Source organism: Aedes albopictus, chromosome 2, assembly GCF_035046485.1.
Source record: "Aedes albopictus strain Foshan chromosome 2, AalbF5, whole genome shotgun sequence".
NCBI classification, from domain to species: domain Eukaryota; kingdom Metazoa; phylum Arthropoda; class Insecta; order Diptera; family Culicidae; genus Aedes; species Aedes albopictus.
Window position 1 is genome coordinate 425,943,328 of NC_085137.1, and position 23,851 is coordinate 425,967,178.

Below are 23,851 nucleotides of genomic sequence, written 5' to 3' on the forward strand. Positions count from 1 at the left end.
TGGTTTTCAAATTGGAGCTGTTTAAAAAATTCCTGTTTTTTCATATATTTTACGTTATATTTCCATTTTTGACTGAAACAAAATTTATCTTCCTATATTTTTTACACGTTTCGAACAAACTTGATTGGATTTGATCAAAAGTTGAACATTTAATTCAATTCAAATTGATGTTCTAACATAAAACTCAAAAAATGTTTGGTTTACTGACTTATACAGTTTTTTGAAATTATTGAAGTTACGTAATTTTTGAATACCCCTTTTGAAACACTAAAAATACTATATAACATATCTAGACAACCTATAACTTCGATTAAATACATAAAAAGAGTTTTGGCCGAACTTTATCTTTTTCCGACCATTGTGCAAGGGTACTGGTCCGGAACACGTAAATGGCCATAACTCCGGAACGGCTGGACCGATCCGAACCATTTTCAATAGGAAACAATGGGACCAGATTCCGCGTCGAATGAACCGTCGGTCATTAAAATCGGTTGAGGTTTACTGCCAAAAAGTGATGTGAGTTTATTTGTACACACACATACACACACACACACACATACACACACACACACACATACACACACACAGACATCACCTCAATTCGTCGAGCTGAGTTGATTGGTATATGTGACTTGACCCTCCGAGCCTTCTATCAAAAAGTCGTTTTTGGAGTGAACATATAGCCTTTCCAGTACACTTAGTGTACGAGAAAGGCAAAAACATAGGTTTGTTTGAGTTCATTAATTTGTATTTCTAGTCTTCTATTATGAAATGCAGAAATTCTTCAACACAGAATTGTCTCAAATGCCATTTATTTCCGAACCAATCTCAACGACGGCTTCATGCACAAAAATTATGGTAAAGTTCTAAAAACTGGGTTAAAGTTTTCGCATATTGACTTTTTAATAGGTTCTGAATCCCCAAAAAAGTTATAAATTCTAGTATTTTTAGTACCGTAATCCGGGGAAATATTGATCATTTCTTTTCGATATTTTTTGATAGATTCGTGTTAAGCTACTTTTAAAAGTTTTTTAAAGATGTTTGAATAAGCTTTTGATCTAACTTTTGATTTTGTTAATAATGATTAGTAACATTGATCACCTTAATGAACAATGTTAGTTTGGGTTAAAAACATTCTTACTTACTGAATTTGGGGTCTCTGATTCCGAATATGTTGCTCAAATTCTTACAAGTTATGCACTTTTTGAGTTATTGTAGAACTAATATCCTCTAAACCGTACCTAAGGGTACACACTTAATTCAGATTGCCGGGATATCAGCATTTTTCCATTCTTCTGCCGAGATTTGCACAGCCGAGCGATCAGCAAACAACAATTTTGCCGGGATCTCAGCAATTTTGACAGTTCATTGCTGAGATTCGGCGAACGTTTTGCTGAGAGTCAGCTAACAAACGTCACTTTTTGCTGAGACATCAGCTAATAGCTTTGCTGAACACACGGCTGTGCGCGTTTTTGCCGAGCTCGCAAATCTGTTTTGAGTGTGTAGGCAATTTATTAGAATTTTAAGGACTACCGTTAATAAATCGTCAATTTCAAACAAAAAGAAGCACTTCCATGAAGTTTTTGCTTATGAAATTTGAATCTGGGATACCATTTTGAGTTGTTACAGCGATATCGAACCTCACATTGTTTTTAGTATTCGTGCCAAGAACGAATGTTGGATAGTCCGACTCCGATGCGAAACAAAGGTCAGAAAAATTCGATTTATTTTTGAGCTTATTAAATTTTTACGAATTTCATATCATTCAGTAGCTAAACAATGAAACTTTTTCAAAAATGTTTGTATGAAAACTTAATCTAAAGTTGCCAAATTTTCTAAAAAATGAATATGAACTAACGGCAGTGTCGTTGGAAATTAGGTCGACCAAATTTTATGATGAGAGCGGTAATATAACCTATTTTCTATTAGCTTTCAACTGCTTTTACCGAACCTAGCTAAAAAATCTAGAAAAAAAGTTTAAGTAAATTAACTCTTGATGTCATCAACCAAAAGTTTGGGGTCACCCCTCAAAAGGCAGCCAATCAAACGCCCCATAATAAATTTAAAATTTTTCATAAATAATTCGAAAATTGCCAATAAATAAATAGGGGTGGAAGCAATAACAAACTATAAAAGTTCCATAAACAAATCAAAAAGTGCATAAATAAATCAAAATTTCCCATAAATAAATGATTTTCAATAAAAAATGTCAGAAATAAATCAACAATTGCAATAAAAACTACATTTTTTCCAACAAAAAATTTCGAACATACTACATCATGAAACAAAGATAGAAAGACTGAAACTATGTGCGCAATTTAACGAATAATCGCTTGCTGTCCGAACTCGCTAGCGCTCGTCGGACTTTAAAGAGGGATAACATTTCTGTTCGCATTCTTTTTCTTCTTCTTTATGGCTCTACGTCCCCACTGGGACTTGGCCTGCCTCGCTTCAACTTAGTGTTCTTTGAGCACTTTGAGCACAGTTATTAATTGAAAGGCTTTCTTTGCCTGCCATTGCATGAATTTGTATATTGTGAGGCAAGTGCAATGATACACTATGCCCTGGGAATCGCGAAAATTTTCCCGACTGGAACGGGAATCGAACCCGCCGTCTCCGGATTGGCGATCCATAGCCTTAACCACTAGGTTAACTGAAGACCCCTCTGATTGCCTAGAACCAGGGCCGGATTTAGGGGGAGGCCAGGGGGCCAGGGCCCCGGGCCCCACATTTTAGGGGCCCCCACAAAATTTCACTTCGCGAAAAAAAAATGTAAAGCATGTAAAATGTAGTGCAAGAAACTTCACTTGATTTGATTTTTGTCATAAGAAGTTCAAGTTACTGTCTATTGGCAAGATGTATGTGATATGCTGTGACTCTTTTTAGAAAGTTTTCAACTATTTGTTCAGCAATTTATCAAATTTTAAATTTTTTCTCCTAAACTTATTAACATTTACTTTTTTGTGCAATTGTTTATGAAAAATTACCGGAAGTCCTGAAGAAAATCTTCGAATGAATTCTAGAGGAGCTCAAAAACTCAAAGTCAAAAACCTCCTGCTAAATTTGTTTGTTTTTTTTTGTTTCATGTTTTATTTTGAAGCATTTTCTATAGAGTACTTGAAAGAATTAAAGGATTTTTGTTTCGAAATTTAGAGGAGTTTTTGAAACTTTTGATTTTGATTTTACTTAAACAGCTCACGACTTACTCAAATCGGAGTGCACCAAAACTGTTGAAACATTTTTTTAGTGAAAATCTAGCATTAAACCAAGGTAGATTATTTCGAAGAGTTTCTGTCCGATTTTTTTTAGTAAAGACTGAAAACCAGGATGAATCCATGGCGAACTCCTAATAAAATCCAGAGATTTATGGAGAAAATATCGGAAACAAATTGTGAAGAAATTGGCTGAAAATTTATCCGGGTTTTGCGCTAAATGTTTTTAAGAAATTCAACTGCAAATTTAATTAGAAATTAAGTCAGGAATTCCATCCAAAAATTATCATGGGTTCCCTCTAAAAAATTCAGTGTTTTCTTTTATAATTTCCTCTTTGATTACAGAGTTTTGTGGGAAACAGGGTTGACAATCGTCCTTCTCGTCACCACTGCGTGAAGATAACAATAAAACAATCTTCATCCGAAAGAACAACGGTGACGATTAGCCTTTTCGTCGCCGACTGCGGGCTTCACGACGAAGCTCAATCATAAATAGTCACCCACCAACTTTTTCGTCGTCCTCTTTGTTCCCTGGAAACGAGCGACGACGGGCCAAGCGAACGCCAACTGGGAAAAGCTTTTATTGGCGTTTCGGCACTTACGATGGTGTGAAACCTCAGTAGCTCAATTGGTAAGAGTGCTGGATTGGCAATCTAGAGGTTTGTTGTTTGATTCCAGGTGCAACTATTTTTTTTATTAAAAACTTTTTTTTGTGTGTTGCTGGTGGCAACATTAACTCCGTCGGCTAGACGCACTTGGACGAAGAGCGAAACAAAACGAATGAAGATTTTGTTTTCGTCACGACGCAAGCCCTTCACGACGATTCGCTGGCTTGAATGAGTCATCCGATGTGGAACGACCAACGATGACGATCTAGTTTTCGTTCTCGTCGGCGACTTTTTTGGTCGTACGGCGACGATTTTCAGCCCTGGTGGAAAATTCTTTTGGAAGGTTGTCAGAACTTCCCGTAGCAGTCGCATTAGAACAAGTTTTTGCTAAGTGTTCTTTCCTTATATTGACGACGACTGTTTTGAAGATTTTCGAATAGTTTTGGCGTTTCAGTCTTTTCGGGGTCAAAAACAACTAAATGTTTTCTTCTTCCAACGTTTCGATCCTTATTGGATCTTCCTCAGGGAATCGAATAAAATTGTTGCTTTTTCGTCCAGTGGTAGTTTTTGAAAACTTTTAACCGTCATTTGTTGTTTTTTGAATTTGTCCGTTTTTTTCTGTTCCGAAAAACCTTTAAATTCAAAAAGATATTTTCGTTAGTCGGAAACCGGACCGCTATCCACTACTTTTGCGTACAATTTTCAAAAAAAAAAAAAACGTTGGAAGAAGAAAACATTTAGTTGTTTTTGACCCCGAAAATACTGAAACGCCAAAACTATTCGTAAGTGTTCTTTCTTCATGGTGATCGACCTGCAACTTCTCCAGATATTGCAGCAGGGATTCATTATAAATTCTCTTCGGAAAAAGACAACTCCGATTGTGCCAGAAATTACTTGAAAATATCAACTATAAATTATTCCTGCATTCTGGAATGAATTTATATTAAATCTAGGATCAAATGACGCGAATACACTCGCGAAAAGCATGTATAAATTCTACGCTAGAGTTTCAAATCTGTTATGAATAAATTTAGTGAATATAAATATTATTCCTGGCTTTGTCTATTGTTCTTGATTCAAATTCTTTCCTTACGACATTAATACCTTCATGACCTTTTTGAAAAAAAGATTTTTTAGTTTCTTTTCATGTTATATGGGCAAAAATACATCCTCTCTATGAAGGGCCCCCACAACACTGTGGCCCCGGGCCCCCTTATTTGTAAATCCGGCCCTGCCTAGAACCGAGTTGACGCAGTTACGGCGCGTCGGATTTCGAAAACCTCGGCGGCCTTCTGCCGCCTCAGTTCCTCAATCCTCTAAGTGGCTTCGCCGCATGGCTCGGCCGCTGCTTTTAGCTAGAATTGCATTCAAGTTAATTTCTCGTTGTTTCGTATTTATTGCTAAATTTTCAATTGCTTTTTTGATGTTTTTAAATTGGGAATTTTTGAATTAATTATGGAAAAATCAGATTTATTATTGGAAAATTTAAACTTTTTTGGTGGAAAAAATGTAGTTTTTTATTGCAATTTTTGATTTATTAGTGGAAATTCTGACATTTTTTGTTGCGCAAAAATAAATTATTTATGGAAAATTTTGATTTATTCATGCACTTTTTGATTTGTTTATGGAAATTTTGTAGTTTATTACTGCTCCCACTCCTACTTATTTATTGGCAATTTCTGGTTTTGTCATGGAAAATGATCCTTTTTTTATGAGTCGTTTATATTTTAGCCCCCCACAAAATGATGTATCGGCCGAAAGTTTGGGGTCATTATTGTAAAACATGGAAAAGTGACTTGTTGATATCTTTGTCATGTTTCATTCAATTTTAATTCTTCTTGGCTTATTTGAAACATAATGAATGGTACTTATAGCATATACATTGAACCACACATATTTGCTAATATTTACAAAATAAAACTTAACGTAAAATAGCCTTATTTTTTGAAATGTGGTGAAATGTGTTAACTTTACATAACATTTTTATGCATAAAAATCGTTGAATACGTTAAATTAAAGACATCAAACGTAAATTTAGGTAATTATCTTTGAAATGAGCCACATAGAATTTAAATTGAACTTCAGATGACGAAGATATCACCAAATCACTTTTCCATGTTTTACACAAGTGACCCCAAACTTTTGGTCGATGACATCAAGAGTTGATTTACTTTACAACTTTTTCCTAGATTTTTAGCCAAGTTCGAAAAAGTAGTTACTAATGGAAAATAGGTTATATTACCGCTCTCATCTTTAAATTTAGTCGACCCAATTTCCAGTGACACTGCCGTAAGTTTATATTCACTTTTTAGAAAATTTGGCAACTTTAGGTCAAGTTTACATACAAATATGTTTGTAAAAGTTTCACATAAATCATGTTCATAGTTTCTTTGAAATTGGTGGAGATATGGGCCTAAAAATGACATGTTTTTGATGGGGTGACCTCAAACTTTAGATCGGGAGTGTATGCATTTAGAAAGAGTGGAAAGCACCCTTGAGTGATTTTCATTTAAAACCGTTAAAACGGCGCAAAACCTCTTTTTCTCATGAATATTACAAAAAAAATCGATACTACTCTAAAGGCTCAAACGGAATTCGTCCATCGCAGAGCCGAAGTCTTGATTATGGATCCTCAAGCGGAGATTTCAAGCAAGAAAGCGAAAACCAGGCAATGCTTGACCGATTACGTATTTGCTTTAATCCTGAAAAGTCAGAAAAACATGCAAGAATCATTCAAAATATATAACATGGTAATAATTGAAAATTATATTAAATAAGAAATGCCATTTACAAATCTATATGGCGATTGCATATTTGGAAAAAAATTACTTGCTAAAATTCTCGAACAGACTCAGGAAACTTATCATGAAGTTTTCGTAAATTATTAAGGAATGTAGTTCAATGTATGCTATATTTATTACAATTAAAAACTATATGATCAATTGTATATTTATATTATATGTATTATATTTAACTGTTCTCAGTCAAATTTTGAGCCATTTTGGATGAACACTTTCAAAGTTAGAACAGTTTGAATGTATACAATAAAAAAACATGTGTGATTATTGTGTAACTCGCTGAGACCGGCCCACTATTTACACCATGTCTTCAAAAATGTTTAAGGTGGCGATTTTCTGAAAGTCCTCCCCAAAGAAGTAAGAAAGATGCATTTGGTTAATCAATTTGATGGACCCCCCTCGTTAGTTAGATCCACTACCATTTTTGCGGACCCCTCGATTTTGATCAATTGTTGGCTCATTTAAACCGTTATTACTCAAAAGTTTCTCCAAAAACCATCTTATAACAAAATGTTGTTTAAAAGAGGAAATATAGGGCTACTATTTACAGTTATAAAAAGTTGGGTCGCCATGTTGATTTTGGCCGCCATCTTGGATTTTTATACCAAAACTTTTTTTTCACCATGATGGCAACCACCGATTTTCAAAATTTTTGCGTCAATCGAAAGCGGGACATAAAAATTTAGAAATGTATCTTTTGCCTATCAAAAGTTAACTGCACTTTTGTAAATCATGACACTTTAGCGCACTGGGCCAGGTGCCGGTTGTTTACATAAATGCAGCGTTATTTCACAGTGTTTACGAACATTTTTTTTTGAAAGTTTCAGCTTTTCAAAACACCAAAAAATTTTAAAGAGCATTGTCCGCATCATTGAGAAACAGTTAAAAACGGGAACGAACCTCCAATTTTCCCTAATTTGGCTGCAAGTGCCATTGTGTATACATGCAGGCGTACTCTCTGATGCTGTTGGGTGTCGTTGCCGGTGCGCATGGAAATGTATGAAGAAAACCTGTCATGATTTACAAAAGTGCAGATAACTTTTGATAGACAAGAGATATATCTCTAAATTTTATGATATGTTGTGTAAAAATGTCCCAGCTTTCGATTGACGCAAAAATTTTGAAAATCGGTGGTTGCCAACACGGTGAAAACAAAGTTTTGGTATAAAAATCCAAGATGGTGGCCAATATCAATATGATCGACCCATTTTGACGTAGGACTACGTCTCTCTTTTCTATACCGGGTGTCATTCTAAATTTTCAGAAATCGGCCGCGTTACGTTTGAAGTGGAGATTTTGAGCGTTAATAACTCAGCCATTTCTCGTTGAATTTTCAAAATTTTGGCTCCAATCGATTGTAAATCTTTACACCAATTATGTCCAATAATAATATTTGCTGTTTTTCAATAACAAACTATTGAAAAAATGGGAAAAGTGAACCCATGTTTATTCCAGCCAATCACGATCGAGCACATTTTGGATGCTCCCGTCGAATATAAAAGCTACTGCTTCTTCGTATCTTCCCTCATATGTCTTTGTCGTCTCGAGGTGAACGCATCGAACGAGAGCTGCCCATTTTCTTCGTTTGCGTTTTCGCTCATTCTTCTTTGACGGCCGTGTCGACTCGGCGTCGGTGGTTGTCGGCAAGGGTGCTGTTGCACATTCGCCTTCTAACCGTCTAACGCGGCAGACCAAGGAAGGAATACTTTTCAATGAAAACATTATATCTCAATATGTACTCGATTAAACTTTTTCAATTTTTTTTTATGTTACAGCCTATACCCAAGGCTTCCATATGCAGCTTTGTTTGAGGTTTTATATTCACTACAAAAAATATGAAAAATCTGTATATGCTCAGAGTATTATTTGGAAATTAATCATATTTTGATCAATAAAAGTGCCAAGTGTTTTCAACTTTTTTAAACTCTCTTAAGGAAATATTTTTATACAGGACCTACTAAAATACATATGAAAAGTAGGTCCTATGCATTTTTCGTTCAGTCAATGCACTTTTAATGCACTTGGAAAACGTTTGGAAGATTATATGTGCAAAATATGGTTATTTTTTTAAATATCGTCAACTACATAAGCACATTTTTCATATTTTTAGTAGTGAATATAAAACCTCAAACGTAGCTGCATATGAAAGCCTTAGGTTTAAGCTGTAACACAAAAAAAAATTGAAAAAGTTTCATCGAGTACATATTGAGATATAATGTTTTAAAAATTTGTTCAAAAAACTTATAAGTTTTACTAAAAGTTCTATAACTTCCAGAAAACTTATTCGATCCCGCTCAAAATTTCACCAATGGAGCATTAATATATGATTCATGATTGGTCAGAATTTCAGCGTTTTTGATTGACGTATAAAAAAATGATAAACATTTAAATGAAAAATTATTTTGACCAAAAATTTGCTGTACGGACAATTGTTTGATACACTGTAAATTCATGTCAATTTTCTGTCTGAAATCGTCCAATATTCAAAAGGTTCTTTTCAGGACCATAGAAAATTATTCCTCAAGAGTTGTGACTCAGATAATTATTTCATTCCATCGCTCGGTAAAAGTGTGGTGCAACCGAAAAGTGAAAGATTGTATGCTTTGTGGCCCCGCAACAATAATGATGCCGGCCACTAAATGGTTCCAACAGGAATTAAGCAACGCTTTATCCTATCCAGACCATTTTTCGTGAAACATTGTTTAATCAAACCATTTTTCGAATTAAAATGATCTAAATCTTCCAATATTTTGGTTACTTTATTCGTTAAATAAAAAGTTTCTCATTTCTCGGTTGATTAACCGTTTCAAGCGTCTGGTGCATGCGGGGCGGGTCATGCAAACGAAATAAACTGGAAAGCCAGCCGAAGGGGAGGAGCTTCTAGGGACCAATCTAGGGACATAAAAGCTGTTCCCTCTGATTTCTTTCGTCATTTTCGTTGGATCAGTCAAGCAGGGTGGATGTCACCTCCACAGCTGAGCAGTGGCACATCAACCCGGCCGCGACTCTCGGCTATCGTGCGGATAGTACCAGGAATCTCATCCATGGCAGAAAGCGGCGTACCAGTTTTCGGTGGCATCCTGTATTTAGCAAGGAGAAAACCAACACGCATTGCGTGACATGATGTTTTCATGCCATTTCGTTCCTAAAATCGTCAATTAATCAAACGGTCCTTTTCAGGACCACCGAAAATAATTCTTCAAGAGTTGTAAATCAGATAATTTCATTCCATCAATCGAGAAAAGTGTGATTCAATCGAAAAATGAAAGATTGAATTCCGGCCACTAATCGTTTCACCCAGAATTTAGCAACGCATCCTATCAGAACCATTTTTCGTGAAACATTGGGGAGCGTCCATAAATTACGTCACGTTTAAAGGGAAGGGGTCAGCAAAGTGTGACGACCCATACAAAAATTTAAAAGGTCCCATATAAAAAGTGTGACATAGGGATGAGGAGGGGTTGAAAATGAATATTTTTTGCGTGCCGTAATTTAAGGACGTTTCTTTGTTTGATCCTAGCATTTTCGAATTAAAATGATCTAAATCTTCCTATATTTTGGTTACTTTATCCGTTTAATGAAATTTTTTCTCATTTCTTGATTGAAAATCGTTTGAAGCATTTGAAGCATACGGGGCGGGTCATGCAATCGAAATAAACTGGAAAGCCAGCTGAATGGGATCTAATCTAGGGGCATAACAGCTGTTTCCTCTGTTATCTTTCGTCATTTTCCTTGGATCAGTCAAGGAGAAGGGAGATGTCACCTCCCTGCTAGGCAGCTGCACACAAACTCAGCGATGACTCTCGGCTATCGTGGTGGCAGCACCAGGAATCTCATCCACGACAGCAAACGGCCGCATTCAGTATAAGTAAAATTAACTCGAATTGCGTGACTTGCGGCTACCCGGGTAGAGGTAAAATACTGACGATCAAAACATGATATTGGTTTGATTGATATAAGAGATAAAAGATCTGAAAATAATATCTGAAAAATGTTCCTGGAACATCTGAACAATATCAAAATTTGATATTTCAAGATCATACGAATAGCTCGCTGCTATTGGTTAGATCTCACAAAATCTAAATATGATTTAATGATGATGTTCCAGGAGTAAATTTTTGATTTTATTTTTAGATCTTTTATCTCTTATGTCAATCAAACCCATATCACTTTTTGATCTCCATATCAAAATATGCTATTATTGAGCTCTTTTCCTCTACTCGGGTTGAGGCAACAAAACTCACGAACGGGTGAACCGATCAGGATGACTCTTGCAGGGATTGATTCGTATTCATGGTGGCTGTGTTTATAAGTAAAAAAAGTTACGAAAATCAACTTATAACAAGAGCAATTGTAAAATTACTGAAATTGTTGTGAGCGGGGAAGAAATTCAAAACGATCGCAATAAAACCAATCTAGAGTGTGGTGCCAAAATGACCCCACAACAGTTGTAGTCAAACAGTCATAACCACAATGGCAGTACAACGTCTGCCGGGACAGCTAGTTATCTAATAATTTTATCCGCTCAATGAAATTCTCTCGTAGAAGAGTAAATTGATCATTTCTCTTCAAAACGAAATAACTCTTGTACTAGTCAACATCTTCTCAAGTAACCAACCAGCTGAATAACAGCTTCTTGAGCTAAAGTTAGCTTAAGAGTTATTTGATTTACTCTTATACAGCAAAAATGTTTGTTGGGTTATGAATGCGTTCAGCGAAAGCGATCACACAACAACTTTACTCAACACATCGGTCCACCCATTTGTATTATCATAATAACAAACATAGTATAATGAGCATATAAAAGTCGGAATCTCGTTCCAGCCTTTGTCCTACGTCAACATTGCGGTTATGTCTCAGACATTACCCACTCCTAGTTTTCTATGACTGTAAATAGTAGCTCTATCTTTCACCACCTCAAACATATTGAAAGACATGGTGTAAATAGTGGGATGGTCACAGCGAGAGTTACTCTATTGTGACATTTGGCCACATATACGACCACAACTTTTTATAGGTTAGATCAAATTGAATGAAATTACCTCATAATGTTTCCATGTACATACTTTACCTACAAAAAAAAAATCATCAGAAACGGTTGAGTATTTCCGGCTATAGAGCTAAAAGAGTAAAAAAGGAATTATTTTTTAATCTTCGTTTGCACAAAATTCAAAAAATCACATTTTTTGCGTCTGCGATATCTTTGCTAATACCTTACCGATTTTAATGAAATTTTCATTACATCATCTACACATACTATATGGTAACTGTTTAAAAAATCAGCTGTTTGGAGGCGTTGAATCAAAAGTTATACACTATTTTCTGTGGTGCATGTTTTTCGAGTGCAGGCCTTTAATTAGAATCTTGACTATTTTGCGATACAAATGACTATTACAAATATAATTATTTAAAATAAGTCTTGACAATGTTATGTTTTGGACAGCTGTTGAAACTTCTATATGATTTTCGCAGAGATCCCAGCAAAATTCGTCCAACCATCATCACTGTCGAATTCTTGAAAGAATTTTCATCCAAGATCCTACCACATATACCTATACCTAACCACCGGAAGTCCAACCAACAAGGCACTAGAATTCCATTCAGGATATTGGGACCATTACCTCCATTATCCTTCAATATTATTGGAATTCCAATAGACTTCCGCAAACTCCCAAGAAACTCACCAGATATTCCAAATTAGCACTCATTCCCATGGATTAAACCGTGAAGGAATCATTTATGATAATGATCGATTCATCCATTTGCGCAAATGTCGATGTTTCTTTCACCTTGCCATGGTTCATAGTGGTATGTTAAAGCTTGTTGTTCTAATTACACTAGTTTACAGCATTTTTGAACTCGGTAAGCTGATGATCGTTTTTGATGTAGAATCATGCCCTTGAAGTCGAATGAGTTCATGAGTTTGAAAACGCGAAGGAAAAAAATTACAGTAGAGCGGAATTTTTTTTCGACTTTCCATACAAGGTTGATGATTTGAAATCGATTTTTGTTCTATTTTTAAGCAACGTCGCTCACTTCAAACATCTCATTCTCCGTAATCAAAGCTCCGATTGAGCTGATTTTTTTACTGTAACTCGCCTACATATGATATGTCAAATAAACGTTGAGAAAGAATTTTTAGATTGTTTTTTTCTTACTGAAAAAAATACATTTCTTCATATATTTTTGGAAATTTAGCTAAAATTTAAGGAGATCGTCCCTAAAACTCGTCAATATCTTGAATTTCATCAATCTGACGCAAAACCTGCATTCAGATGATCGAATGGTATTGTATTCAGCTTTCAATTTATGGAAAAAGATTTGAAATTGCTTGAACAATACGCAAGATATTTGAATTTTAGCAAATTCCATATTTTTAAAATTTGTAAAACTCGATATTGAGCTAAAACTCAAAAACGGCTCTACTCAAAATTTTTTGAAGCACTGTTTCGAAATCAGTGCTAAATTGTACTTCAAAAATTTTGGTCGTTGACTGAAGTTCACGACTTTCGTTTTATTTTGTAAACTAGTGTTATTAGAGGTTGTGTTTTAAATATTTTTAATTACCTTAGATTTAGAGTTAGATAAATATTTTCCTTAATTGCATGAGTGACTGTAGTCAGAAATATGGCCATGCTAATGAAACAGATTGCATCAAATAAACACTAAGGTACAAACCTGAATCGCGAATTCAAACTATATCGTACAACGAATACAGTTAACTTGCTAATCGATCCTAATCGGTTCATTAAATTCACCAGAACCCATAAGCCACCACGCCCGCCGTACATGTGCCAAACGAGCAATTGTCAGTCAGTTCGTTTTCCATGTCTTCATATCGATTTACATGTTCGTCGCAATCAATGCCAAAATCATCGGCTAGCTAGTTAAAATTACTCAGCCAGTCGAATGTTTTCGCGTCAAAGCTAGCAACGATGAATTCTTTATGAGCTTCTTTACGATTTGTTAACTGACGATCACCAGACAAATGCATGTCGTCCTCTGCAAAATATCACGTCCCAGCGTGTGAATGACATGGAGCTTCATGCGTCCTCCAAATTCTACAACACTTGCAAGCTACAGAAGAGGCTTCAAGAACTGAGAATGAATGAAAATCCGTTTTGTATAAATAAGATTGTTTGTTTAATGCAGGATATCAGTTTCAATTGCTTGCATCTTTCTATCACTTCTGTGTAGTCCAACTCATTCTCAAATTCTCAAAATGTACAAGATCGTAAGTTCTGACTAGAAATTTTCCTTGGTCAAATATGTTCTAAAGTGGATCATCCCATTTTCCAGGTCTGCCTGTTCGCAATCATTGCCGTCGCTTCGGTGTCGGCCGAGCCAAAGCCCGGAGTCCTTGCTTACAGCGCTCCCCTGGTTGCCGCGGCCCCAGCTGCCTTTGTGTCGGAAGGAGCAGCCGTCTATGAACGCACCTACCACGGAAACATCGCTCCGTTTGCTCCAGTTGCTGCATACGCCGCTGCTCCCTATGTCGCAGCTCCTTTGGCTTACTCGGCCTACTCTGCGCCCTACGTAGCTGCTGCCCCAGCTCCAGTGCTGCTCAAGTAAATCATTTCCTATGACTGACACACGTGAAGTTCCTGGCTCATTGATAAAAACAAAATATGAAAAATACAAACAATGCACGTTACGCTGAAACACAGTAAAAATGCTTTCGTTTTATTTATTTTTAAAGCTTCAAATTCCACCACAAAAAGGTTGAAAACGGAAATATGGGCATAATGGACACCCGGGGCGAAACGGACACCCCTGTTTTTGCCGAAACCGTTGACTTTTATGTTAAACTTTTAATGCATAAGTGTAAAGGAACAAGCCATTGTTCAATTTTTCAAAAGTTTCATTTATATTCCTCCAAAATAACCAAAATATCATTGAAGTTGAAACATGCTTTCCATATGGTGAAATTCTTATAGGTATTACGAGTGTTTGAGTGTGTCCACCATAAGAACAAGTGAATTGTTACCTTATCCACGTGTATACCCAGATTTAGCAATGGATGAAGTATTTTATTTTTGATCAGAATTTACTCAAAATTGCAATTTTAATTTTATAGTCGATTCGGGGCGAAAGAACACTGGTTATTACAAATGGATGTACGAGCAATGCATACTGTTAGGTCACAGACAAACAGACGTATCACTTGGAACAAACTGCGATAAAAATCATCGTCACGCAAACATAATCGGCCAATGCTAATTACGCTGTGGTACGCAAAGCCACTGAATAGATGGCGGTATTGAGCAAACGTTAAACAGGAGCAAAAGCGATGCGAGCGCCATGAGTGAGCGATTTGCAAACTACGGAATATTTGAATAATCCGTTAAAAAGGGAAACGATGGCAAGTGAATAGAGTGAGACGTCTGCTTGTCTGTGGTTAGGTGTTTTAAAGAGTTTGGAAAAAAATCAATCCGATTATTTTAGCCTGAAGTTTCACGAATTATTCTTCGGGATTTATCCCGGAATTCATCTAGAAATATCTCAAGAAATTCTTCTAGGAAATTTCAAAAGATGCAATTCTAGTTGAAATGACGTAGGAAACAAGCTAAAATTGTAAGCCAACTGATAATGTGTTTTTCTCTATTATACAGGCCTAACGTACTCATTTGCTTAGGGTGTCCATTATGCCCCTAATACCCCTATAATGTTAAACTATTTTTTTTAAACTGAAGTAATAAGAATTTTAGACCTACATTAGTTCATCTCGGGACCCTCGCTTTACTTTCCTTTTGAAGGAGAAATTTTAATTTTTTTGTGGGTGTGTCAGGAATCGAATCCCACGATTCTAAAATTTAAAACTAAACAGACGGCCAAGTATTAGGCAATATGGTCGACAAAAAGTCTTGATGACGAAGAAAACACAACTGTTAAATATATCCAAGCACGAAGCAGTGTGGGCTTCGTTTCTTATGTTTGTATTTTTTGTTAGAATTGAGCAAATTTTTATAAAAAAGAACAGAATTGGTGCCATATGTTCAATAGATCGATTTAATCACGTATGAAACGGAAAGGCTGTTATAAGGATACCTGGAAGAAATGTTAGATATACAAATTCAAATTCAATAATATTATGGTATTCTGGATGAGTTTCAGAAAAATTATTCGATACGGAGCCGTTAATAAGCCACGTAGACGTTTAGGGAAACGGGAGCTGACCAAAGCTCCATACAAATTTTATTTTTTTAGGAATTCCTAAAAAAAATTTCCTTGGATCTTCTTCGGAAGTTTCAAGAAATATGTCAAAATATTCATTTTGGAACTAGTTCACGAGTTTTTTTAGAGTTTTTTTCAGATTCAAAGATTATTTAGGAAATTTCCTACAAAATTTTCACAGAATTTCGTGCCTGCATTTCTTTATGTATTTCTTAAAGCATTCCGGCATTCTTCCACGAATTGTTCATCGGGATTTATCCCGGAATTCATCTAGAAATTTCGCAAGAAATTCTTTTAGGAAATTCTCCAGGGGTTTCCCCACAAATTAAAAAGATGCAATTCTAGTTGAAATTTGTTCACAGAGATTCGAATATTCTAGCAGAAATTCCTCTAGGGACGCGACTGCTCGAGGGTTAAAGACATGTTTCAGAAATTTTTGTCCAGGAAATCTTCCAGAAAATTATCAAGAATTTCTTCTAGTTATCTTTTTTTGGAAATATCTGGAGATTTTTGAGGGAATCCGTTAAGGAATTTCAGAAGGAATCCAAGCAGAAATTTCTATAAGAGTTCCTGAAGAAAGTTTTGGAGAAAACTACAGTAGAATCTAAACTCTTGAAAAAAATCTCTGGAGGAATATCCAAAGACATTTCAGGAAAATTTTTGTAGGAACCCAAGAACAAATCCAGCTGAATAACAGTTTATTTGCTAAAGTTTGCTTAGGAGTGCTTTGTTCCATTCTTGTACAGCAATAATGTTTGTTGGGAATCCCTAAAAAATATCTTAAGAATTTCCAGGAAACCTCGGGAAACCTTTGGTGAAATTCTTAGAAATATTTATTAATGAATTTTTAGGAAAATTCCTGAAGACCTCATCTGAATATTGATGGAGGATTTTCTGAAAGTATTCCTGGAGCAAGATGTGGAAATATTCGTAGAGTTTTCCATAGAGGGGGTACCGGAGAAATTTTTGGATGTAATCTTGTAGGAATCGCTGTATGAACTCTAGATTTTCTGGATAAATCTCAAAAGAAATTCCTGGAGACATTCAGGCGGGAATTTTCAATGGAATGGCTAAAGCAATTTACCAACAAATCTTTGTTGGGCTCCTTGAACAAAATCTGCACGAATTTGTGAAGGAATATCCGGCAGATGTTCGAAAGACATCACTGGAAGAATTTATGAAAAATCCTCGACAGATTTTCTGAAGGAATCCCTGTAGAAAATCCGAAGTAAGAATTGCCTCTCTTCCCTCTGATCAATACTTCATTTTTACGGATAGCCTCAGCTCCATAGAGGCTATTCGTTCAATGAGGCCGGTGAAGCACTCCCCGTATTTCCTAAATGAGATACGATCAATTCTGAGTGCTTTATCGAATCAATCATATAATATCACCTTGGTTTGGGTCCCTTCGCATTGCTCGATTCCGGGCAATGAGAAGGCAGACTCGCTTGCCAAGGTGAGCGCTATGGAAGGCGATATTTATGACCGACAAATCGCCTTTGAAGATTTTTTTTCTATTGCTCGTCAACAAGCCTTGATCAGTTGGCAATAAAAATGGGATGGTGGAGATTTGGGCAGGTGGTTACATTCCATTCACCCGCAGGTGTCGAAGAAACCGTGGTTTAAGGGTTTGGACATAGGTCGAGATGTTATCAAGGTAATGTGTCGGCTTATGTCCAACCACTACTCTCTTGACTCGCATTTCTACACCGAATAGGGTTCACAGATAGCAATCATGCAGGCTATCAGGATATCAACCATGTTGTGTGGGAATGTCCCGAATATGGTATTGCGAGATCCGATTTATGTGCATCCCTAAGGGCCCAAGGGAAACCAGAAGAGGAAGACATTAGAGATGTTTTGGGTAAGCTGGACCTAGAAAACATGAAGTTCGTTTACGAGTATTTAAGGAAAATTGATGTAGTTGTTTGATCCCTTGTTATCGCTTTGGTTGTCCACTTCGTTCCCCCCTCGAAACCCGTTTGTTTGTATCTTTACAGGTCGTTTGTCCACTCTTCCTTTGACCAGCAGTGGACGTCTAAACTCTACGCTGCTGAATGTCAACGGAAAGTACCTATAATCCCATCCCTTCCAAAACAATTTTTGTTACCCCTAACCTCGACCTAACCGCGAGTTTTACGGTTCCCCAAAACTAACATAATGTATAAGAAAACAACACGAAATTGTAAAAATAAGAATTTCAAATGAACTTGGCTCCGTTATGCCTAATGGCGCATGAGCCTTCAAATAAATGATTAAGTAAAAAAAAAAGAGAAGGAAAAATAATTCTCGAAGAAGCTCTTGAGGGCATATCTGAAAAAATCCATGGAAGAATTTCTAAACTAGTACATGGAAGAAGGATTCTGAAGGAAACCTTGGTAGATTTAAGTAATTTCTCAAGGTATGTATGGAAAAATTATGGAGGGAATACATAAAAGATTCCTTAAAGCAATCTTTGGACAAATGTATGGAGGAGTCTGATTAGGTGTTTCTTAAGGAAGCTTTGGAAGTATCGCTGAAGGATACTGTGGATTTTTTTTTCTTAACAAATCTGGATTTTTTTCTTAACTTATTTTTGAAGAATTGATAAAGCCATTTCTGATTCGCGGATGATTTTCTGAAATTATTCTAGTATGGATTTCTGAAGGAATCTATCGAGAAATTTCTGAGGAAGGAAACCCATGAAAGCCTTTCTAGATATATTCTTACCCAAGCAGAACACAAAAGTAACATCCATGTAATTCTTACCCAATGGCTGAATAACTTGAAAATTACTCCTGTACAACCAAAAACCTGCGCTATCAACACTCCTTTGTTACATGTGTGCTGCTTGGGTAGAGGAATTTCTGGAAAACTCCCTGGAAGAAATCCTGAAGCATAAAAGATGTTCCAAAATATTTTTTTCTGTGGAAGACTTTTTGAATGGAATTCCTGGATGATTTTCTGAAGGAAATCTAACCAGCAATTTCGGAAAGAATCAAAGAGAGGTTTTATAAAGAAATTTTGAAAAATATTTTCCGGCTTGATCTCTAAAACATTGAGGGAATTTCTTATTGGAGCTATGCATTTTCTAGAAGAACCCCTGTTTAATTTCTCAGAAAAGTCTCTAAAGATATTTCTACAAAATCTCTTACAAAAATCCCTGAAGATATTTTGAAAGAATCATTGGAAAAATTTCCAAAGATACTAATCGATTTTTTTCTAAATGAATTCTTCGATAATTTTTTGGAGGAGTCTCTCAAATAATTTGTGAATTAATTACTTAAGAATTTCTGTAGAAAATTTCTGGAACAATCCATGCAAAATTTTCTGAAATAATCCTTTGAGAAATTTCAGAGCAATAGCTATAGTATTTCAGCATTATAATCACATTCCGTCTGCTCACTACTCTATATCCAGTGGGGCAAAGTCTGCTTCTCTGTTTTCTATGAGTTCTTCTACAGTTATTAATTGAGAGTTCCTCAGCCATTGATCATTTTGCATTTGTATATCGTGTGGCAGGCACAAAGATACTCTATGTCCAAGGAAGACAAGAAAATTTCCATTTCCCAAGTTCCTGGGTCGACCCGGCAGCGAACCCGTCACGCTCAGCATGTTCATGCTAAGTACTCACGTCTTGACAGCTGTAGCTTTAGGGACCCTGTATACTGGTATAATCTTGTTCCAGTCGCATAATTGTCCATTACCACTTTAAATCAACCTTAAGTGTTCATGCAAAGTAATGATTGCTAATACACCGTATATCTCTGCATGCAATAAGGTTTCACCACCGTGGTTACTTGGGATGCATTCAAAAAATAAGTTGAAGAATTGTCATAATCTGAAATTCACTACCAATCTCCGTATTTTGCTTCCTATAACGGGGAGGGTTGAACTTTCAGATTTATGAGACGTTGTTGGGAGCAACCATAACAATCACTACCTACTGATCATTCCTGAGAAGAAATCGATGTAATTTTGACTTTTTATGGAAATTGAGAATAGATGATGATACATAAGTGACCCGATTTTGTCAGCCCCTTTTCGGAACACATTTTTAGCTCTCTTCAAAAACTTAAACAGTTTTTTAAACTTTTAATTCCTCTGTGTTCTGCATCTCAGCTGTAGTTTGATGATAAATATTAATAAATTGCTTAAAATGTGATCGTAAGATAATGAGAGCAAAATGTTGGTCGCAACATGGGGCTGACAAAATCGGGTCCTTACTGTATTTGTAATATTTCATAGATGTTCAAAACAAGAACAAAAAAACAGGATGTATGTTTGAATTCAACAATTGTATCACATTTTATTGGCAGTCAGTCTATGTTCTGTTGATCTTACCGAAAACCTACAGCACATACGGGCTATAACGGTAGGCGGCAGCGTAGGGCGCGGCAAACGGCGCAGCATAAGGAGCAACGTATCCGGCAGCGGCAGTATAAGCCAGAGGGGACACAGCAGGAGCAGCGTATGCCACTGGAGCGGCAACCTTGGCTACAGGAGCAGTATATGCCAGGGGTGCACCGACGGCAGCCGTGTATGCCAGAGGAGCCACTCCATTATAGTTGCGGGCGATGACCTGGGAACTTTGCGCCGTCACGATGGCTGGAGCTGGGGCAGCATAGGCCAAAGGAGCCGTGTAGGCAACTGGAGCGACGACTCCCGGCTTGGCGCAGACACACGAGATGGCCAGGGCGGCGATGCAGATCTTGAAGGGAAGATAGAGTTGAGTTTTACAAGTGTTTCAGATGCTAATCCTGACTGGCAGTACCAGTTTGGTGAACATTTTGATAATTGTTTGAGAGTGACTGTACTGCTTGAAACTTTTGATTGAACTGTACCATTCAGAATATTAGGGATCGATTTTTATATTATTTTAGAGAATGTAAATGGGCGTGTTCTTGTCGGAATCTTCATTTCCCACTCACCGGTTGTCACGCATTTCAAGGTACTCGAATTTATGCGCTGTCCGATTTGCATTATTGTCGTGAAGCAGCAAAGCCGATCGTTTCAAGCAGCCACATGAGCCCCTGAGTACGTGATAATTTGAATTCAATTTTGGTATGTAGTGTGAATGGCATGTGTCGTTCGACTGCGTCCTCCAAAATTCTACTACCAACAGTTGGATGTTACCCGCGATGGTCGGAAGTTTAAGAACTTTGCTGATACACTGTCGATTTGTATAAAAAGGATCAAACGCTTAACAGTAAGCATCAGTTTCAACTGCTAGTATCTTCTAATCACTACTACCGTGTGGCCAAGGAACTCAAACCAATTCTCAAAATGTACAAGATCGTAAGTTCTGACCAGAATCTTTCCTCGGTGAAATATTGTCTGAAAGCACTTATCCCATTTTCCAGGTTTGCCTGTTTGCCATCATTGCCGTCGCTTCGGTGTCGGCCGAGCCTAAGCCCGGAGTCCTTGCCTATAGCGCTCCCCTGGTTGCCGCGGCCCCAGCTGCCTTTGTGTCGGAAGGAGCAGCCGTCTACGAACGTACCTACCATGGAAACATCGCTCCGGTTGCTCCAGTTGCCGCTTACGCCGCTGCTCCCTATGTTGCTGCTCCTTTGGCCTACTCGGCCTACTCTGCACCCTACGTAGCTGCTGCCCCAGCTCCATTGCTGTTCAAGTGAAGTATTCCGTTGTAATTGATGAACACCATGCTATCGGCGAAGTTGACTGCATAATGGAATTCAAGTGAATGCATTCTGTGAATGTTTTACGCATATCGGAACAATTTGAGACAAATTACATGCAATAAATGATTGACGGAAACTAACATGATGAAGTATTTTTTGCTCATTGAGTCATTACAGTTTTTCTTGGCCTGAACTTCCTAAGGCGATTAAAGCTTAGCGTATTTGATTAAACAATTTCACAATTGTTTGTTTTAAATAGCAAACATTTTCAAAAGTGTACGCAAAATCTGGCGATATCAGTATTCCGGCAGTTGAGCCCGGCTCGTCCCATTACACCTTCCAGAGCGATGATAAGGAGCGAAATTAACGACTGGGGGCCTTCGCAGCTGCAAAGACCGAGATAAGGGCAAGTAAAACTCTTTGTTATGAGAGTCTTTGTCAGACTGCCAATACGATGCCCACAGGGTCGTGATGGCAGCAAGACAAGAGGAGCAGTCTCCGGAGATACTGGAGAGGATTATTTAGGGTCTTTTTCAACAGTGATCCAAGAGTTCGGAGTTGGTTACGCAGGTCACATCGATACCCTGCGGTCGAACTCCACTATTCTATCAAACAAATGATCGAGCAAAATATTGCTCAGACTATAACTTTTTTGTTACCTCGTCAAAATGTTTGAAAATTTCACTCAATATTTTTAACATAATATCAATTAAGTGGTAAAAATTTGATAGAAATCGGTTCAGTAGTTTTTCTAGTAAATATTCAAAGCTCAAATCGCTTCAATGTAATTTTTAGGTACTTTTTAAACATTTTAACCATTTTTATGTTGTTATGATTATATAATCAATTTGTTATATTTTTGTTTTAATTTGGATGGAGTTCTGGTAAAACGTTTGTTATTTTGACTACTAGGTAGCAGTTCGTGCCGTCAAAAACCCGTTAAAAATCAATTTTCAAATAAAAAGAGGCAGAGTTATTCAGAACCAACATTTTGCATAAAAACATGTAATAAGGGGCTGTCCATAAACCACGTGGTCATGAGGGGGGGCGTTCGGGCAATGGCCATTTTATATGAACGAAAAAAAAAATTGTATGGATTTATATGAACGAAAAAAAAAATTGTGGGGAGGGGGGGTGGCGTTGAGAAGTCCCAAAACACGTCACGTCATCAGGATGTCGGTTAGCAACCCGACTAAAATGTTTCTCGAGAGCCATCCGACCGCTACAGACGTGGTGCACAGCGAGCTAGGTGGGTCGATCAGGTGCGGGCCCTTCGCAGAGTGCGGAACTGGAGACGTACAGCACAGCCATGGGCCGAGTGGAATGGAGACGACTGCTACGTACAGTAGACGACAGAGGACATTTATAGGGGAGAGCAACGGGAGGTTTCAGGAGTGTTTCAAAGGGGTCCCATGAGGTGTCAGATGTGTTTCAGGGGTCTCAAGTGGATTTCAAAGGGCCTCATGGGCACTTCAAGGGGTTTCAGGCAATTCCAGATGAGCTACAGAGTTCTTACGGGCAAGGTTGTCTTGAGCGTTTAACGGGGTGTCCGTGGCGTTTCAGTGGATCCCAGGGGATTCCAGGGCGCCAGTGGGTCTCAGGGGCGCTTCAGATGGTTTGAGGTAAGTTTCAGGTAAACTCGAGGGCTATCGGTGGAGCTCCAGGGATCTCGGGTTTTTAGGTATTTCAGAGGATTTCAAGGGTGCTTCAGAGCGCCTCAGGCGCGTCTCATACGGAGGTTTGAGGGGGTCTCAGGGTCGCTTCAGAAGTTTTTTCAGGGAGGTTACGTTCTTGGGGCTCCCTGAATCCCTCTAATTCAACCCCCCTGACATCTCCTCTGAAGCGCATCTAAAACTTCTTTAAACCATCTCAAGCCTTAAATTTCTATGTAGTGCCGGAAAACATTCCTGAAATCTCCTTAAACCTCTTTATATTCCCCTGAGACGTTAATAAACTCTCTTGGTCTCATCTCATATTCCCAGGAGATAAACCTTTTCTCTTGAATAAAGTACGTTCATTTACAGTGCTTTATTCTGACTTCCAATGTAGTGGCATCCTTATTAACATGTTTTATTAAAATATACTATAAGCGGTTTTTAAAACCATTATAAAATCAAAACTAAAAGTAATAAGGTTTTATGGCGGTCTTCCAGATTAACCCTCTAATACCCAACCCCGCCTTTAGAAGGGGTATAGTATGAGCGATTTTGTTATTTTTGTTCAGTGGTCAATCAAAATTTTTATATTTCGGCTGATATTTAGGACTGATCTGTATATCTCAAAATGGTTGTTGGTGTCCAATACGCTTTATTTATACTTTTTTAAAATCATTGAAAAATTGATGTTTTAGCCACTTTTCAGAAGTCACATAGCTAATCGCGTTCGGTAATTTTTACCGAAATCTCAACCGCTGAGCGTTCGGTAATGAATTTTTAACG

At 37.3% G+C, this 23,851-nt stretch overlaps 3 protein-coding genes across 3 annotated transcripts; 2 read left to right on the forward strand and 1 right to left on the reverse strand.

Annotated features, from left to right (window-relative positions):
* The first annotated feature begins 13,708 nt into the window (after positions 1 to 13,708).
* LOC109426655 (cuticle protein 16.5-like) lies at positions 13,709 to 14,280 on the forward strand. The gene is made up of 2 exons (XM_019702179.3): positions 13,709 to 13,852; positions 13,918 to 14,280. The coding sequence occupies exons 1-2, from the start codon at positions 13,841 to 13,843 to the stop codon at positions 14,188 to 14,190; spliced, it is 285 nt and encodes a 94-aa protein (XP_019557724.2). The 5' UTR covers positions 13,709 to 13,840; the 3' UTR covers positions 14,191 to 14,280.
* A 5,776-nt stretch (positions 14,281 to 20,056) lies between these two features.
* On the reverse strand, positions 20,057 to 20,629 carry LOC115265692 (cuticle protein 21-like). The gene is made up of 2 exons (XM_029871652.2): positions 20,546 to 20,629; positions 20,057 to 20,482 (listed from the first exon to the last, which is right to left on the reverse strand). Exons 1-2 carry the CDS (start codon positions 20,558 to 20,560, stop codon positions 20,123 to 20,125), a joined length of 375 nt encoding a protein of 124 aa, XP_029727512.1. The 5' UTR covers positions 20,561 to 20,629; the 3' UTR covers positions 20,057 to 20,122.
* Positions 20,630 to 20,952: 323 nt separating this feature from the next.
* Positions 20,953 to 21,547, forward strand: LOC109426657 (cuticle protein 16.5-like). Its single transcript, XM_019702181.3, has 2 exons — positions 20,953 to 21,069; positions 21,135 to 21,547. Exons 1-2 carry the CDS (start codon positions 21,058 to 21,060, stop codon positions 21,405 to 21,407), a joined length of 285 nt encoding a protein of 94 aa, XP_019557726.2. The 5' UTR covers positions 20,953 to 21,057; the 3' UTR covers positions 21,408 to 21,547.
* The last annotated feature ends 2,304 nt before the right edge of the window (positions 21,548 to 23,851 follow it).